General features: G+C 41.4%; 1 protein-coding gene across 6 annotated transcripts in view; it reads right to left on the bottom strand.

Moving 5' to 3' along the window:
• Nucleotides 1-1,929: 1,929 nt before the first annotated feature.
• Nucleotides 1,930-19,944, bottom strand: part of Ndp (norrin cystine knot growth factor NDP) — a 105,682-nt gene continuing 87,667 nt past the window's right edge. For all 6 annotated transcript variants that reach the window (XM_076919071.1, XM_076919073.1, XM_076919072.1 and 3 more), the window contains 2 exons: nucleotides 10,092-10,464; nucleotides 1,930-3,143 (listed from right to left, as the gene is read on the bottom strand). In XM_076919071.1, the coding sequence (XP_076775186.1) occupies nucleotides 2,916-3,143; nucleotides 10,092-10,259 (396 nt within the window). In that variant the 5' untranslated portion in view covers nucleotides 10,260-10,464 and the 3' untranslated portion in view covers nucleotides 1,930-2,915. The remainder of the gene's footprint in view (nucleotides 3,144-10,091; nucleotides 10,465-19,944) is intronic.

Here is a 19,944-nt window from a genome sequence, read left to right as displayed (position 1 = left end):
TTTTACTCAGCATGCAAGAGAAAAAAAAAAAAAAAAAAAAGGAGGAAAAGAGATGCTCTTGACTAGGGGAAGGAAGGGAAGAATTCATGGCTGTGGTGAGCAGGGAGTTTGGTCTCCAGTTCCAAATCCAAGTTTATGGACTTTTGTATGCATCTTTTTGTCCATATAACTAGAGAGGATGCTGGATTCTTTCTAAAGGCCTCCATTATTTTCTGGTTATTATGCAGGAAGATTTAATTGTGGCTTATGTAATGGGACTTGAACTGGCCTTTCCCATGGCTTCTGGCTAATTTAGAAGATATGAGGCATATGAGACCCTCCTGCTACAGTTCTAGACACTTAAAAAACAAATAAAGACTGCACTTTATTGGTTTATATTATAGGCTTTCAGAGTCAAATGACATTTCAAAGCAAGGAGGAGACATTTTAAAGCTAGAAGTATCATTTCTACATTTAAAACTATTTTATTATTTGTCTGTCTGTTTATGGATGGATGCCCATGGAAGCCAGAATGGAGAGTTGAATTCCTTGAAGCTTAAGTAACAGGCATTTGTAAGCTACCTGGTGTGGTTGCTGAGGTCCAAACCCTTGCCCTTTAAAACAGCAATAATTGCCAAGTCATCTCTCCAGCCATCTCTACTTTTGATTAGCAACATAAAAAAAAAAAAAAAAACTCCTCAAGTTTGGCTAGACATAAATCATTTCATTATCTGGAACAATTATAACCATTTAGCTGGGTGTGGCAGTGCTCTCTAGAGGCTGAGACAAGAGGGTTCAGAATTCAAGGCCAGCCTGGAAAACATAGCAAGACCCTAATTTAAAAAAGGCTTCTATAACTACAGAACTTTTAGGTGTTAAATTTAGTTCTTTCTATGACAGTTTTTCTGTTCATATAATGGTTCAAATTGCCATTTTAAATTTGCTTTTAGGATGAGGACATCTTCTAACTCAGTGAACTGGCTCCATCACCATCAGGATGAAAGTTAAAATCAAGTTCAAGGTGTTTTTTATTATTCTATTTCAAAGTCATACAAATTTAACCCTGCTAGCTTTTATAAAATCATGTGAAAGTGGTACCAAAGAGTGTAGAAAACCACCATCTCTGCAGGAAAAATAATTCATGGTTTAGTTGTGTTAATAGTAGGGAATGCTGTCATTTCTGGTTAATGAGGAAAGTGTGATATCAAGGTTGCCCTGCAACCTGAATTTTCATGGTAGGGTTCACATTGATGTGCCTGTAGTAGACACAATGCTATTCCAATGTCATGATTCCTAAAGTGCTAAAGAGGATCATAGCAGTGTCATTAGGTTTGGAGCACAGACCTTCAAATGGTGCTGAAACTGTTGTTTGTGAATTCTGTCCTACTGGATTTGTTACCCTGACTTATGGATACTTTATTTTTCTGAGAAAAAATGAGATGACAAAAAAGGGGAGATGACAAATCTCTATGTCACATTGTGGTACCTAGGAAAGCCAGAACACATCAGCTTTTGTGTTAAAATTTGAGACCTACAGCCAAGCCTACCCGCCACAGTATATTGATTTTTTTTTTTTTTTTTTGGCTTTTCAAGACAGGCTTTCTCTGTGTAGCCCTGGCTATCCTGGAACTCACCCTGTAGACCAGGCTGGCCTCGAACTCAGAAATCTGCCTGCCTCTGCCTCCCAAGTGCTGGGATTAAAGGCATGTGCCACCACTGCCCAGCTATATTGTTATTTTTTTTTTAAGTTCTTGTCATGCATTCTGGAACTCATATTTCCTCTTATTGTCCATACCTGTACACATGTACAGGATGTCTACATCCTTAGACATGTCTAAAGAGCAACTACATGGATCTTATATCCACATCACAGAAGGATATTAAAGAAGAGAGGAGGAGGAAGAGCAGGAAGGAGGAAGAGGAGGAAGAAATAATAATATGCAGCCAAAATTTTGAAGGTACTCTATTTTTATTTAAAACATGGGTAGAATTCAAAATTTGAGCTTCAACGACCAAAAGTAAATTGGAACAAAATTTTCAGAGGATAAGCCAGGCCACCACTATGGCTACAAGCTTCACATAGACAGGCAAATGTTAGGGAATGATGGTCAAGATATGGCTGAAACTATTGTACACCCACAAATGGATTTCTACATGCTTGACTAATGCTCAGTTGTGAGTATGGTGTGTTCTCCATGCCATGTGTAATGTATGCCCTCTCCAGAGTCAGTGTGGGATCCATCTGAGTGTATATGTGTGAAAGCCTGCTTCCTCACAAAAGTTTACCATCATTTACCTGCAAAAGCCTTAAGATTATAGGTTCCTTCTGCCACCTTTATATCCCCTAAGTCATTTCTGAATAATAACTATAGCGGTCAGGAGTCCTGCTGTCACAGAAAAGAACCCGTGTGTTAGTTATTTTAGTAGCAGTTAGCTGACTGTGAGTAAATCTCACTAAACATATCCATGGACTTGGTGTCCAGATCGTAAAACTGGGAACCTTTAGAGGCAAATATTAGACCAAAACAACAAGGGGAAACAACAACTGAAGATCTCCTAAGGAGAGCTGGGTAAATTCTTCCCTAATATGCACCAGATAGGGACAGCCTGACACGCTCTTGCACAGGGCCCCACATTTTCCCACTAATGCAGAGCTATCAGGCACCCAAACCACAATCAGAGCCAACAGGGGAAATGCCTGAATCTGAAAAGTAACCAAAAGAAATTCTTCCAGGGAAAGGAGATGGGAATGGAAAGCAAGTTCCCAGAGTCACTTTCTGTTGAAAGCACATTGAGTCTTGAGGACTAGAATATGCACAATCCTGTGGGACTTGCTCCATCTGTATCTGCCTTAACTCTTTTCTTGCCAGTCCTTCTCTAGCCGGTTGAACTGCTCCTGTGATTGTGCCAGCCAGAGAGCCAATCATCAGCAAACCTCAGGAGCTGCATTCCTCGCAGTGACAGGAGAGGATGTACCGGTAAGTGGCAGTAAGTCGCATGCCCCCGGAGCAGCGCAGACGCAGAGCCTTCAGCTTGGAAGTCTGGGGTCGGCAGCAGTGACAGGAGGAACGGAAAGGTTGCTTGAGGACAGTGCTGAAGGACACCAAGGGCTCAGAGCGTGATGCCTGGCTGCAGTGCCCCTCACATCTGGCCAGGAGCACCATCTGGAGAAACAAGGGAGGTGGTTACTCTGGACAGTTATCAAAACCTCAGGTTACCACAGCATCCTTTGAAAGACCCCAACACGTCTTACTGATTCCTGCTGGGTTGGACTAGTGGCTTTAGTTGTTGGTCACACATAAGAATCTATTGGTGAACCTAAACTATGTGTTTAAGGTGGTGCAGCTCAGTGGTAGAGCATTTGATAAGCATGCACAAGGCTCTGGGTTTAATTCTTAGTACCAGGGAATTGGTAAGAAGACAGTCAACACTATCCTGTCTGATACCATTTTGAATTAAACTCTTTTAGGAGGGCCCAGGATTTTCAAGGATTTACAAGATGTTAAGAAATGCTCAGCCCTCGATAAACTTCACAGTCACCTGTAATTAAAGTGTTTAGTAGGTAGAGGCAGAAGCACCAGAAATTCAAGGTCATCTTCAAGTACATGGTGTGTTCAAAACTAGTCTGGGATACCACATAACCTCAGAAAAGAAAGAAAGAAAGGAAGAAAAGAAGGGAGGAAGGGAAGAAGGAAGGAAGGAAGGAGGGAGGGAAGAAAGAAAGAAAGAAAGAAAGAAAGAAAGAAAGAAAGATGAAAGAAAGAAAAATGGAAGAAAGAAAGAAAAGAAAGAAAAAAAAAGAAAAGAAGAAAAGGAAAGAAAGAAAGGCAAAAGAAACCACCACTAAAAAAACCACCAGAGTTCCTTCTTATAGATGGAGGTCTACCACTGCCCAAATGTATTCAAATTCGACCAACAACAAGCTGAAAGTCACTTTAGATTGAAATCTAGGAGTAAACAGAGTGAAGAGTGACAAGGTGGGGTTGTTCCAGTGGGAACTAGCTAAAGAGAAGGAATGCAGTCACTGTAGAAGGCACAAAGTAAATGCTGTTTTGCTGAAACTTAGGAGAGGAAACTGAAATAGAGACATGGGATATATTTGGGGGGGTCACATGCCTGGGCTTGTACCTTATACCTATCATCAGTACAATTTATGTACATGTATCTTCAGAGTGATTTAAAGAAAATTCTCCCTGATCCTTTCCATTCCCAAATGTTTGGACTGCTACATCAGAGCCTATGCGTTCTTTATAACAAGAAGCCTCTAATTAAGGGGCTGAAGAGATGAGCTAGTGGTTGAAAGCACTTGCTGGGTTTCTTCCCAGCATCTGAATCACAAGATTCACAATAGCCTGTAACTCCAGTTCCAAGGGTTCTAACACCCATCCTGGTCTTCTCAGACACCTGCACCTATGTGATGCACATACAGATAAGCAGGCACACAGATACAGATCAAATAAAAATAAATAAATCTGAAAATGGAAGACTCCAATGAAAAAGTATCAAAAATTATCCTCAAAATGTACACATGATACACTTTGTGTACAGCTTAAGGAGATGGGAAAAAGGCTCCAACAATCCTAAGGAGTGGAAGTCATAAGTGAAGTGGGGTAAAGCAGCTTGATCCCTGATGCTATAAAACTTTTTAATATTTTGGTAATTGGCAATTAATACTACAGATGATCTCTGGCATCATCCAGTGATAAAATGATAATGGCTAGCAGTTTTCCAAAATCAGGAAAAGATAACTCCTAATAGTTATAGATTATTGACATCATTAACTGAAAAAAATACTGGGGGAGAATTCAACCATCAATTCACAGTCTTGAAGGAAATGTGAGATACTAGCAGAAAAAAACTAGAAGGACTAAGGGAGAAATAAGTTAGACTGCTCTAACATTGCTTTCTTTGCAAGGTCACAAAGGTAGAGAGAAAATGGCTGCTGTAAACTGTTCTGGTTCTGTTAAAGCTTTTGATGCCCTCCTGTCTGTTCTTCAAATTTATAGGCAAGATAATCATCATCCCAAACAGGTTTGAGGGGATGATGTAACACAAAGGCCTGTTTCTGGTGTCTAGCCCCATTTCACTGACAAGAGAGTCCAAGAGCCAAGCTCCTTCTTCTCGTATCTGCCAGTACATGGGAAGAGGTGCTTTCCACATTGGTGCAGTGCAAAATTTGGTACTCCCTAATCTGCTGGAGACTGAAGTATGTATAAACCACTTTCCAAACTGAAGTCTTTCGAGAGCCACATGGATAAGGAAAACTTTAAGAAGGGCCAAAGAAAGTGTAGAATATCACATCCCACTAACTAAGACACAGTGAAACATAGCTATAATTAGGATATTAGCTTTCCATACATGGTGGAGTCTTCAATACAGGGCAACTTGAAGACAAGCTAATTTAATTGGGATTTCACTAGACATTTTCAGGATCTGAAGCCCCATGGCCAGTCAGTACACATGGAAGGACAAGATCTCTAGGATGAAAGGACCTGGATCTACCTCAGTGGGCCTGGCACCTGTTTCTCAAATAGTTGTTTTCTGCACAAGAGTGAACCAATATCAGTCAGTCTGCATATACCATGGCTGCCTCAGCTGTCACTTTCTTTCAGTATTATAGCTGTTCTTATCCACCTTGTACTTCGGTCAAGCTTAACTACTCAGTATATAATATATCAGGAAAAAATTCGTCTATGCCACTCCCACCACCTCCCCCTCACCAACAACATCAAGACATGACTGTTCAGCTTATCTCTAGGAAACCAGGTCAATATTCAAAGAGTCTGTGCCAGGCTGAGACCAACAACAAAATGACAACCAGGGAACAAAGTCACATGGGGGTGATGAGATTCAATGATTTGGGTGGCAACTCAGCTCTCACCAAAGCCTGTCTGTTTCTGTCACATATGCCATAAATGAGACATGTTAAGAGGCATTTGCACACAAAACATTTCCTTTTCCTATATCCTGTTATCCTGTAAGCATTATAAAGGGTAAATTTTTTTGTCTATAGCAACGTCTATGAGGCCTGCACATAGTAGACATCCAGTATAAATTTATTTTTATTTTAATAAATCAAGTCACATCTCTAAAGTTATCAATTTTGTTATAAACTATATATACTTAATGTCCATTATTTTTCCTATGAGCATATGGGCCAGCAACAGTAGATAGCTTGGGCATCCTAAGAGCTCCTTCCCAATCCTGCAGCTTTCTCATCGCCTTTATTGCCTCAACTCATCTCCTTCTTTTCTCACCTGCTTTCTCATCTCACTCATAACAGTGTGCCTCTTGCTGCTCCTTAGAACCTGGCTCCACCCCCTTGTCTGTGACCACCACTGTCTCTTATTTTCACCTACTTGGGCTTCAAACACCTGTGGAGCCAGTTTACCAAGCTAGGTTCTTAAAAACTCATGCCTACCAGAGGTCGGAACTCACCCCTGCACATCCTCCACTCACCTAGTGACAGAAGGCAGCCAGTAGAGTCTGTTCCTGTTTGATCCTGCCTCTTAGCACCCGGCACAACGGCTTACATTTACTCTGCTCTTCTGTTCGCCCCCACCCCTCCCACATCCAACAGAGCCATATGGAGGCTTACTTTCCTAATCCTTTAAGGCTGCAGGGATCCCAACAGTTATTGAAGTCTTAATAGTGACTGAAATAGAAAAGTGGGTTGAAACACCTGTCTAGCTTACGACTCCATCATCAGGGTCACAATAGCATTTATTACATGTCTATTATATGACAGACACTGCGCTAGTTGCTTTACAAGAAGCATCACTATGGCCATACATGCCCATGCCCTTGGGCAAACAGCTTCTTTCATGAATTGCTAAGAGGAGGATGACAGAATCTAATACTGGCCAAATGCAAGGTCAGGGCCATGATGGACAGACAGTCCCACTAAAAGTATCCAGAAAGCCTTTGTCCATTATTTCTATGTTTTCTAGAAAAATATTTATAAAATATGAATCATTACTACAGACAGCTAGGCCTGGATCCTATATAATAGCTCCTGTATGCTTTTTACATTCCTTCAATATGAGGAATCAGGCAGTGGAAAAATAAACCCTCCAAACATGACATTACCCTTCCCAAACTATGTGGTATCAGGAAACCTAGTCCATCTTTTCTTGTGGATTGTGAGTTTCCTTTGTTGTAGCATGGGGATGATAACAGCTACATGGCAGGTGTGTTGGTAATGATTACAATATATATTGTAAAGTGACTGACACAGATTAGGTATTGGGGTGCTTCATTCCCTAGGCCACATGTGCCTTTCATGTAAGTCAGGAGGCTAGATCCACTTGATAAATATAAGTCAGAAACATTAACTGGTAGGGCTAAGAGTGGTCATGTGTCTAGAAAATAATGTCCTTGTTTATGATATTGAGGAAAAATATGTGTAAAGCTATAAAATCTGCCCTGACCTCTTCCTTCTGGACATAGGCTAAACATTTTTCTCCCAATCTCTGAAGGAAAACAGGTTCACCAGAGAGACTATCATTCTGAGTTTGGAAAAGTTAAGAATTATAGAATATTTCCAAATGAAAATAATTTTCTTCCTGAACACATACAGAAAATTTATTCCAGAAAGGGTCTGGTAGCTGAAGCTGTGCCAGGCACATTTTTTTTATGGCTGAGGAAGGAAGGTTAATAATTACTAGTGGCACTTACATAAAACCATTGCTATATTTGGCATCATTTGGGATGTTTGAAAACAGATTGTTCCCATGAAATTATAAACATTTCTTCTACCATCACAATCTTTACCCTGTTATTTACTGTATCACTCTGGAAGAAGCAAAGGTGAATAACAATTAGCTAAAATTCGTTTCTAAAAGTCGTGCTCAAACCCCGTGACTTTTAGTTAAGGACTTCTTTTTCTTGACCCTTCCCCTTTAAGGTTAACATGGTAAGATGGTCTTCTATCATTTTGTCCTATCTTCCCAGATTTTTAAATTTTTTAAATTCATTTTATTATTATTATTATTATTATTATTATTATTATTATTATTATTATTATTTGGTTCTGAGTTTGGGGACTCTAGTACCTCACACATGTTAGGCAAGCACTCTCCACTGAATTTCACCCCTCACCCACTTTCAACCTTTTATAGATTCTACTATTTTCCATAACCCTGCCTTTCATCACAATGGTGTTTTCTTTAAATTTGATTTCCCCCCTATCTCTGTCTGTCTCTGTCTGTCTGTGTCTGTTTCTGTGTCCGTGTCTGTGTCTGTCTGTGTCCAAGTCTGTCCCTGTCGTCTCTCTCTCTCTCTCTCTCTCTCTCTCTCTCTCTCTCTCTCTCTCTCTTTCTCTCTCTCTCTCTAAAGAAACATGATTATGGAGCACAGTTCAACAAAAAAGGAAATCATCCATGGATTAACAAACACTAGATATCAGTGTTGTGCCATCTGCTTCTGAAGCAACATGTAAACAACCATGCTTATAAGATGCTTCTCTTATCCTTCTTGTTGTCGTTGTTGTTGCGGTTGCTGTTACTGCTTTTTGTGCTTCTGTGGTGCTGAAATGAACCTAAGCAAGGCTGTTCCACCTCCACCCCTTGCTGGCTACTCCAGCTCCTGCTCTCCATTTCTAAGGATTGTCACCAAAATTTATCCTTGTCTAATGATTTCCCTTAACTATGACATTTTCTAAAGGGGAAAAAAAAAACTATTTCTTTTCCCACAGTCCTAGGTCATATTAGAACAATGGTGAAATTGATTTAACTGAAAATTTGAAGCCCTCAAACTAAAAGATCTTCCTTTGGCTACAAACACAGAAGTTATGGAAAATGTAAAATCAGACATGTTTTGAAATGGAGAGTGGAAAGATTGATTTCTATGAACTTAATTCTAGTGGTAAAATTCTTAACTGTATTGCTAATTTTATAAAGGTTTGACATATGAGAATGTTTAAAATGGGTTTTGTTTTAGTCTCAGGGCTAAAGTGAAAATTGTTTGAGGTTGAACTAAACAAAGTCTTATTTACTAAGTGTGGACAAATTTAGGGCATGGGACTGGGGCAATGATGGTCATGAGAACTCTCATTTGGGATCCATTCCATCCTCCATTGTGCCTCCCTTCTGGGTGGTCTATGTGGCAACCACTCTTGGTGGTCCATTAGCATGTTATTATTTCGCACACCTCTTTGCAGCACCGAGTCACAGATGACCAGTGCAAGAAACACTCCACCCACTGCCAGTAAGAAGGAACTGCTAAGCAAGATAAAATGAGAAATGATCAAATTGTCATCTTTAGCTGTGGAGTCATTTTAACATCAATGCGACAGACACATGGAGGAAGGTTTAGACCACCCAGCTGGTTCTGGGGTAGTTCAGAAAACTGTCTGAAGAGCCTCCAAGAATGTGCTCCACTGTCCTATCATACAGCACAGCTTCCCCTTCTTTTTGCTGTTGACTGAAGTAGAAGAAATTATGCTAATGTAAAGGCTTCACGTTTCTTCCTTTTGCATATGTGGTGCATGTGTGTGTGTGTGTGTGTGTGTGTGTACGCACACATATGTAATATGTGTATATGTTCCTGCACAAGGGTGCAGTGTTTGTGGAAGTCAGAGGTTGGTCAAGGATTTGGTCCTCACTTGCTCCCTTACTTTTTAAGACAGTCTCTTACTGAACTTAGAGCTCACTATCTGTGCTAGACTAACTAGTGAGTATGTCCCCATGGGTTCTCTTATCTCAGCTTCCTTGGCCTTGGGATTAGAGAGATGTGTGCCACCATGCCAGGTTCTTTTACATGAGTGCCAGGGTCTAAACTGAGGTCTTCACTTTCCCCACTTTTCCAATTTGCAGCTCCTAACTTTCGTTATTGAAAAGTAACGTTATTGATCATAAGTTTCCCAACCAGGAGAACAAGACACACCCACAACAGAATAAGCTCACACATGTTCTATTACACACATTGAAGTAGAAAGCATAGTGGGAAAATTCTAAAGAAAGATTCCCTTGTGAGTTCTACAGGCTAATCATAGAGCTCCAGTTTGGGCCCTGGTCATAGCTCTTCACCCCCTAAGAAGGGACTATGACTGTTCTTCTGTTAATGAGGGAGAGGGGTATCTTCCAAAGGCTTTGGAGTGATCTTGATCTTACCTTTGAGCTACATTTGTACAATGGGTGACTGATAGAATCGACATAATGGTGCCTCATGCAACGTTGAGAGTCCATCAGGAACGAGCTGTCTGTTTTGCTGTCTGTATCTCCCATTATGGCCAACAGGGAGAGCATAGAAATGGATGCAGCTAGTACATGAGTTCTCATTGTTGTAAGGGGAAACTTCTCCAGAAGAACAGCAGAGGGAGACAGAGGACAATAGATCCGAAATGCCGCCACCTCCTAGGAGCCAGTCCCTTTCAAGGCCAGGGCAGGATGGGGCTGCCGCTTTCTGGTTGTCATTGTCCTTTGTATGCAGGAGTTGTCTTGCTCCTTTCACTTGCAACTGATCACTGCAGTATGTGCTGCACAGCTGGAATGAAAGCAGAAATGATTTTCCCCAGAAATCTTTACCCAAAAATATGGATGCAATACAAGAGATATGAAGTCAAAATTTCCATGTCATTTGGGGTGAAGAATAGTGGTTTCTAGAGCCTTATTAGCTTATGCTCTCATCCATTTCATGTCCCCTGACCTTTGTGTTTATGCTACATATTTATGACCATTTGGAAATGGACATGATGGTTGAGTGGAAACATATGTTGCCTTTAATTACTTGAGTCCCTGTGCCTAGGAGCAAGAATCATATGAGCCCATGGACAAGATTAACTATGTGGTTCTAGCCAGAGGATAACTAAATTGGGTGGTCTCATCTTTGTCCTTGGTTTGTATGGCAGGAAGAATTTTTTTTCTTCTGATTCTCTCAAAGCTTTGGTATCAGCATCAGCTTCCAGAGCAGGAGAGGAGGCAGGTCAGTGCTAATGAACACAGTCCATGGCCTGAGGGAGCACGTTTTCCATTCTATACCCACCCACCTCATTTTCCACTTCTGTGCTCTAGGGCTCATCCTGTTTTTGTTTTAAGCCCTTGCCACCCAGCATCAGTGGGCAACTGCATCTGAAACTCGAATTATGATCGCTGGCCTACAGCGTTGCCAAGGCAGTGCATGTGTATTTCCCAAGAGCCACACATTTCTACAAAACCTTTGTAGCTGACGCCCACAGTGTAATTTGAAAATGTGGTCATTGGAGAAGAGACTTATCATTAAAGTGAGATTGTATTGGACTCATTTTTCTAAAATTTGCTTTGTTCTTTTAATCATACCTCCTGGTCATAGGACCTGAGTTTAGGAATCTATTAAAATCACCTCACTGATGCTTTTCATTATACTAGAAGACACATAATATCAAAAATGTTTTCAAACATTTGGGAAAATTGAGAGAACCTGATGGTGCACCCCAAACCAACAGAATAGAGTAATTAAAGAAAACATTTCAAAGAAATTCAGATCAAAGTTGGATTATTTTGTTTACAGTACAAGTATTTCTTTAACTTTCTACTCATGAACAGTCTGAATAAACAGGGTAAAGTATTGCTGTGATCAAGATAAGAAGTTCAAGGTGGTATAAGCCAATCCATTTTGCTGTAACAGTGTCTGGCTTCAGACCAACTTAGCTGCAGTTAGCCAGCTTGCAAGTGTAGAGTAAGACCTTCTAAGTAGAAAAGGGTGTGGCAATGGGATCATGTCACAGTGGAGCATCTCTGGTAATATCAAAGGCTGAGAGCCTGTGTCTCTTGGAAGTCCTATAAATTACAGGAAGGGCAGGGACCAATAATGAGAGGACCCACCTGGACTAAGTCACAACCACTAATTAGCTGTGGCATCTTGCACAGATCACTTAAATTTTTCCAGTCCATTTCCTCACCTATAGGATAGAGGAATTGACAGCAATAGCATCTGCTGTCCCCTCCTGCTCCAAAATGCCAGCATTGAATAGCAATGGATTTGGCTACCACCATCTCCATTTCCATATCCAGAGGGTAATTTATAAGAATAGAAGAGCCCTTTCTCAGATAGTCTTGCACCACTTTCCTTTATGTACATGCTCATAGTGACCTCTCCTTAAAATGGATCAAGCATGTGCCCAAGTATCTCAATGAGCAAAAGCTGCAGAACAACAATTTTTCTTACTGAAAGTTGATTTTTCCATAAAATATATTCTTATACACTCTTCCCTCTCCCAACTTCTCCAAGATCCTGCTTACCTCCTCACCCACCCAAAACACCTTTTCTTGTTCTCTCTCTCTCTCTCTCTCTCTCTCTCTCTCTCTCTCTCTCTCTCTCCCTCTCTCTTCTCTTCTCTTCTCTTCTCTCTCTTTTTCTTTCTCTTCTCATTAGAAAACAAATATGTATTTAAAAAATAATGATAAAATAAAAACAAACCAGCATAGGACAAAACAAACGGAGAAAAGGAGCCAAAGAAAAAGCACAAGAAACACATGTAGGTGCAGAAACATACACATTTGCAAACACAGAGACCCTATAAAAATCACAAACCCGGAAACCATAATGGCCAAAAATATTTGCTTAGACAAAGCATTGTGAGACCAAACAAACTCCAAAATTACCATTCAATTCGTTTTGAGTTGGCCATCTATTGCTGGGAATGCGGCCTGTGTTAAGTGTGGTATATATACCCAGTGAGACTCTGTTGGAGAAAAGTAATTTTTCATTTGAGAGAGGTTACCGATTAGAGATAGCTTCTGGGCTGGAGATGTGAGCTTTTGTTTCCTTCACATATCACCATGGAGCACCAGGAGACTCTTGTGCTGGGGTTACAGACATGAGCTTTGCTATAGCTGTTGGGAGTCTAAACGCACAGGGGTCCTCGTGCTTGAGCAGCAGCTATTTCAGTGCCTGAACCTTTAACACCCTGCTCTCTATCCTGTGAACTGCTTTGTGGTTTTGACATGAAACACTACAATCAAAACTAGTTACAAAAGACAAAGTGGGGTTGGAGAGGTTGTTTAGTGGTTACAAACACTGCTTGCTCTTCCAGACTACCCAGGTTCCGTTCCATTCTCAGCACCTACATGGAGGCTCACAACCTTCTGTAACTCCAGTTCCAGTAGATCTGATGCCCTCTTCTGGCCTGCTTGGGCACCAGGCACACAGTGGTACCCAAGACGTACAAGCAGGCAAAATACCCATAGACATAATAGAAAAAAAACAAGAAAAGAAAACGACAGAAAAATGACAAAGTACATATAGCTTTGTGTCTACTTTTCAGATTTTTTGCGTCCACTACAGTCATACAAGTCATGACATTTTTCTTCATTTTTTTTTCCTATGAGCATGGAAATAACAATACAAGCAATGATAAGAAACTCAGAAGTCATCAAACCTTCAAAACGCAACGGTGATTTCTTTACAATGTAACACTAGGATTTGTTTTATTAGTAGTAGTATTTGTTGTTTAGGTTTATTTTTGTACAAAGTGTATGTTTAATGCTAGAGAAGACCTTAGAAATGAAGTTGTTTATGATCGGGAACCACGATGTGGGTTCTGAGAATAGAATGAATCCAGGTCCTCTGCAAGACCAACAAGTGCTCTTAATCACTGAGCCATCTCTCCAGCCAAGCATTTGTTTGTTTGTTTGTTTGTTTGTTTGTTTTTGAGACAGACTCTCACTAAGTAGACAACCTGAGATCCTAAAGCATGCTGGAATTACAGGCCTGCACCACAACACTTAACAACAGCTGAGATTCATGTTGCATTTTGGTTTGCTTTAACTATACAAATTGAATGAGCCAAGTCTGCTATGCTGAAGATGAGTTTGTAAAAATAAAGGGCAAGAAAGGAGGACCACTGAGTCAAGCTGGAGTGAGCACAGACCAGTAACTGCACTGTGAGCAGGGATGTCCAAGGGGGAATTAAGGAATTAAGAAAATTCACACCACCACAGGATTCCTTGCTTTCTGCCAGGCTAGTGTACATCGGCTTTATGGGAGCATCTAGCATTTTCTTAAAACTAAATTAATTCGTTTGTTCTATTTTGGAATCCACGTGTAACAAACTCAAATGGTGACTATCAGGATGTAGGTCCTCAGCCAGGCAGTCCATGATGAGTTGAACAAGAGGACTCAGTAGTCCTGTGTCTCCTTTGTGCTTTGCTATGGTCTCCGAGACCTGAATTTGGCCACAGGACAGAGCCCACGTTCTCATGGCTCCAGTGCAGAGCCCTTTGCCGCAGAAGAAGCACGTAGGCCAGCATGCCCCAGTTTGGAGTTACCCTCCAAACGCTACCAGTGGAAAAGAACAACTGGTGCCCAGATTTCCCCCACCTGTCATCCTCATTGAAATAATATCGCAGCCTCCTGGGTGAGAGAGGGTGCTGTGCCCACGGATCAGCTCACTTTAGGGCTGACCTTCTGCCTGGCAGAGAGTAAAGCACTAGCTTTGCACAAGTGATTCCAGCAACAGGCTAAGACAAGTGTCATGTGCCAACAACGACCTTGGTTTTGCCCTACTTGTGAGGCAAAGGAGGGCAGTGTTTCCATAGCTATCCATGCCTGGGCTGTTTGCAGTCCTGAAATTGGCAGGTGTTCTTTCCCTGTTTCTTTCATCAAACATTTATTCAACATGTATATTTATGCATTGAGCACCTACCATGTGCCTACTTTAACTCAGATGAAATATAAGAATTGGGGTAAGGGGCTGGTGGCTGGCATGCAAAGGCTCAGTGTTAAATGCCCAGCAACAAAAACAAATTAAAAATCTAAAGGTCAGGGGGGAAAGTAGGTCCTATCTTAGACATCTCTTTTTGTTCATCAAGTTTATAAGTAACGAGTCTGGGCCTGTTGTTTTCCTTTTTAATTTTGGGGTCCCATTGATACTTCTCATTTATCAACTAAATCATGCCCAGCATGCACAGCACCATCTAGGAGATGTAGTGAAGCAAGTAAAATATAATGACTTTGGAATGGACTCAGTGTATCAGACAGAAATATTTATTATTTACTGTAATTTTGTTTTGTTTTCCCGAGACTGGGTCTCTCTATGTAGCACTGGCTCTCCTGTAGACTAGGCTGGCCTTGAGCTCACAGAGATCCAACTGCTTCTGGCTGTCCTGGAACTCTCTATATACCAGGCTGGACTTGAACTCACAGAGATCCATCTGCCTCTGCCTCTAGGGTGCTGGGATTAAAGATGTGCACCACTACTCACAGATATATGTTGCAATTTATTGCAGTACACAGAAGCAAATAAATTATATAAAAGGGGGAAGGGAATTAAGACTATAAGGCTGAAAGAAAGCTTGCTACTAGATAATGCTTCATGCAAGGATTGGAAAAATAAGAAATTCTGGGTTTTATTCAGAGAGTGCAAAGTACTAAGTAGCCCCCTTCCCAGGAACCCCAAGAATTCCAATGGGATCTAGACAACAAGATGCCTTGGAGAATAAGTCAGATGCTTCTTCCCAAGACACGTAATTTATAACCTGTAAACAGCACGTTGGATTGTATAAAGCATCCCCTGCACTCAATGAATGGTTTAAGACTATTTCTATCTAGCAGCACATGAGTAGCAGCCAAGAAGCCAAGCCTCGGATGACTGACCCTGAAGCAGTGGTACTTGGTGGAAAAGATGCAAGGCCCACTTGGATCTCCAAGGATACAGCCATAAGGTCAGTAGAGGAGAATATAGATCTTCTTCCTTTCATCTCAGGGCATTTGTTCTATAGTGGGAGGCAATGGCCACTTCCACGGTGCTACTTTAGGTGAATGAGGAAAATAGCTTTGCTGTTAAATAACAGTCCCCTGTTCTGTGATAGGACAGTGCATTTTCCCCCTGTATGACATCTGTGGCAGAGCTGCACACCAGCAGGTGAGTGTGTAAGGGGAGGAAGTTATGGAAGAAGAGGGAAAGAAAAGCAAAAGAGGAGAAGGAAGAATAGAGCCAGGGAAAGAAGCAATAGATCACAATCCTAGTAGATAAGGGCACACAAATAAATGAATGCCTGACAAGAGAAACAACTTTGTGGGGAGCAGCAACGAGCCAACTGTGAAGTGGGCCATACCTGTGTGTGTGCGCGTGCGCATATGTCTGTGTCTATGTGTCTGTCTGCTGTCTTTCTGTCTGTCTGTCTTTGGCTTGAACAGTTTCACAACCTGGGGAGGAAGTGCAGCGGGAGGACTTGACCTTGAGCTTAACTGGAACTAAAACTCCCGACCTTAAGCCATTTGTGAGGAACGAAAGCTCTCATTGTTATCCGGTCTCCCACTTACCTGCACCATCACACCTCCCTCCCTAGACCTTTGCTAGACTATGCTATTAGAATTCTGTATCTCTGAATTTACACATTCACTTTCCCATGACTGGCTCTGAGAGCTTTTATCAAGTCATTTGTTTTTTCTCTGAAACTTAGTTTTCTTATCTAGAAAATAAGTGAATTGGTTGTAATACTTCGCAGCTTTGTCCATGTCTAATCGTGTCTGACTCTTCCCAAGCTTCTCAGGCTGTACAGCACTGCTCTGGGACTACATACTCCCCCAAGAAATCTTACAGCAAGACTTCCTTTCTTCTTCAAGGAGTTAATGATCACTCAAGATTCCAAGACCATTCTAAACAAGTGCCTGGGCTAACAGGAGGCCAAGCTATTAGAATGTTCACTTCCATGAGGCCATTTGGGTGGCCTGAAATAAAAATAGCCTCCAATAGCCAATTGATTTCGTGCTTATGATTTACTAAATGTAGTTCATAAATTATTAATGTCTTGCTTTTCTTTGTTTTTGCTTTGCTTCTTTTCAGACATGGTTTTGCAATATAGTCCCAGATAGCCTGAAGTTCACTATGTAGAATAAGCTGACATTGAGTTCTTGAGTGAGCTTCTTTACCCTGCCCCCACAAAGTTAAGATTAGAGGGGTATGCCACTATGCCAACCTCATGTCTTCTTAATAACAAGAATCACTTGGTGAGTATAGATAACCGGTTTCTATTTTTCTCTTAAAGTTTGTGCTCTTTTGTTCCAGTCTCATCCAATGCATTCATAGAAGAAGACAATCAGAGAAACTTCTTCCATTTGAAGATGGTTGATGATATAGGCTGAATTTTACTTGTCAGTTACTTTCTTAGGAATGGTCCGTAGTCCTACATTGAGCTGCATGCAGTTGCTAAGAGCCTAATGGGTCATGTGCAGGGCTCTGGCACAGAAGAAGAGAGAAGGTTGGATCTTCAAAGTCTTCTTGAAGATATGAATTAATGCAGTCTCAGGGGATAAAAATAAGTCCTTCTGTTTGATAAGGTCTCTGTAGAACCTTTGTCCCAAGGGTTCTTGGGCTGAACCTTGGGCTTAACTTGTCTAAAAGAATTGAGCATTGACTGTGGCAATGGCCCCCTCTACTAGACATCTATGACCTTCTATAGTTTCCACAGGAAATACTACTTAACAGTTGATGTAACTAACTGACTTCTAGAATATAAATTCCCCACAAATTAGAAATTACCAGATCTGATTAACAGAGTATTGGGAAGCACCTTTCTGTTAAAACTTTTTCTCGGGGGGGGGGGGGGCTAGGGCTTAGATTATTCTGCAAATCTAGCCATGAGACTATATGACTGATGTGGTGCCGAACTGTTGGAAAATGCTCAATGGTCGCCTATCTAAGGTGACAGAAATCACCAGTAACTTTGAACTCTGAGTTCTGCTCTATCCTTTCATCTACAGGGAATAAAAAAAAATAAGCAGGGTGGTGTTGGTCTGGGTATGTAGCTCAATTGATAGTGTATATAAAATGCTGGGTACAGTATAAACTGCTACGTGTCTAAGATCTCAGCACTTAAGAAGCAGGGGCAGGAGGATGAGAAGTTCAAAATCATCCTCAGCTACATAGTGAGCTCAAGGCCAGCCTGGGCTACGTGAGCTCATATCTAAAAAAGAAACAATACAAAGAAACTAGCTAAATGAAATGCCAATAAGAACACACACACATATTTTGTTTGGAGCTGACTTTAGCAGAAGGAGGCTAGATCAACTTTGCAGCCATCTGGAACCATATACCCTGATGAAAGACTTGGTTGTCAAAAGCCTACAACAGCTGAAGCACACTCTGATAAATATATTGTTTATCCCACATAGCTTGTTTTGCTGTTTAGTGACCTCAGCTGTATGGTGCACGTGGTAAAGTGTTTTCACCTGTGTTCTCCTGCTTGTGTATATAAATACCTCAGAATTCCCTTCAATAAGAGAGACTTGAGAAAATAGAGGAGAGACTTGAGAAAATAGAAAAGAGACTGAATCACACCCTGTCTTGTCTCCATTCTTTGCGTCTCTTGCCCCAAGAGCCCCACTCACTCTCTCTTGACCAGAGCACTTAGCCCCCAAAGTGTTGAGGCAAAGTGTTGAGGCAGAATGTGGGCCTCAACAATATTTCTGATGCTATGTTGTACTTTTAGACAGGAACCTAGTATGGTTGTGCTTTGAGAGAATCTACCTGTAGCTGACTGAGACAGATGCAGCAGATACTCGCAGGTAAGCATTGGACTGAGACCAGGGACCCCTATGGAAGAGTGAGGGGAAAGACTGAAGGAGCTGAAGAGGATTGCAATGCCATAGGAAGAACAATAAAGTCAACTAACTTGGAACCCTGGAAGCTCCCAGAGTCTAAGCTACCAACCAAAGAGCATATACTAGCTGGTCTGAGGCCTCTAACACATATGTAGCAGAGGGCTGATAGTCTTATTTGACCCAGTGGGAGAGGATGTGCTGTAGAGATTTGATGTACCAGGGAGGGGGATACCCTGGGGGGCACCCCCTTAGAGGCAAAGAGAAGGGGATATAGGGGAAGAACTCTGTGAGCGGGGACTGGGAGGGGGACAACACTTGGGATATAAATAAACTAAATAACAACAACAACACACACACACACAGTAACAGAAGAAAAGGAGAAGTGACTCTGGGTGCCCCAAATCTACCACAACTTTTTTTTCTCAAATAGCACAATTTCAAGAAGAGAGAGTTCCCTTTGTATCATTCACTCCTTCCTAAGGAAGTGAGATTTGTGCCAAATACCAGTGAGTAGTTAGGTACAATATTACTCACCGTGTTAGGATCCAGAGTTTTGAGAAACCCAACCAAGAGGACACAGTCTTGCTAGAGACACACCTTTTGTATAGAAAGAAAAGGTGTTCTAGGGATCCACATGCTGATATAACGCAATTCTTGCTCTGCTCCTGACTGCTGGCTGTGGCATAGTCTTACAAGAAGAGATATGACCAGTCCTAGCTCAGTCCCAGTTCCCTTTTGCCCTGAAGCCAAATGAGTGTGTTGGCTTTTCTTCAAAGTGTCTAGCGAAGTGTTTCTAAAGCTGCATTACAAACTCCTTACCCGGAAACCACATTTTGGAATGGTGGGGAGATCTCACGTAACAGCTGGAGGGTCCTCACTAAGCAATAGGCCCTAAACAATGAGAGCAGCTCAATCTTTCCATTGCTCATGCAATTTGCCTTTTTTTCCTTTTCTTCCCCATGATGGGATTGAATACAAAATTCAGATCAGAAGACTCTTGGATGTCAGCCTGCATGAAAAGGGGTAAGACAAGCACAAGTATCACATGAAAAACATGGCTCCTGTGCTGCCAATCACCCTGCAGTTGTTGGGATGTGGGCTTTCTTGTCTTTTGTTTTGATTCAGCACTGCGGCTTCTCCTGTCTTTAGACCCTGAATCTTAAAAGAAACACTTAAATTTTGAACAGGAGCCTGTTTTCAGAATCGAGGAGGGGTAAAGGACCACAAAAATGTATCAAGTCCCAAAGTATGCCCCCGAGTTTTAAGGATTAGATTGGCAATTGATTAAGGATTTGCTTTCTTTGATGCATCATGTCCGTGTTAGGAAAGTGCATATCTACAGTTTTACCTAAAGTTGAGCTTAGGGATGTTTTTATACCTGGCGGTTTGACCACATAAGGAAGGCTATTTCAAACTCGTCTCTGGGAAAGAGTGGTAGAAATG

Source organism: Arvicanthis niloticus, chromosome X, assembly GCF_011762505.2.
Source record: "Arvicanthis niloticus isolate mArvNil1 chromosome X, mArvNil1.pat.X, whole genome shotgun sequence".
Lineage (NCBI taxonomy): Eukaryota > Metazoa > Chordata > Mammalia > Rodentia > Muridae > Arvicanthis > Arvicanthis niloticus.
This window is presented reverse-complemented; position numbering and strand designations above follow the sequence as displayed.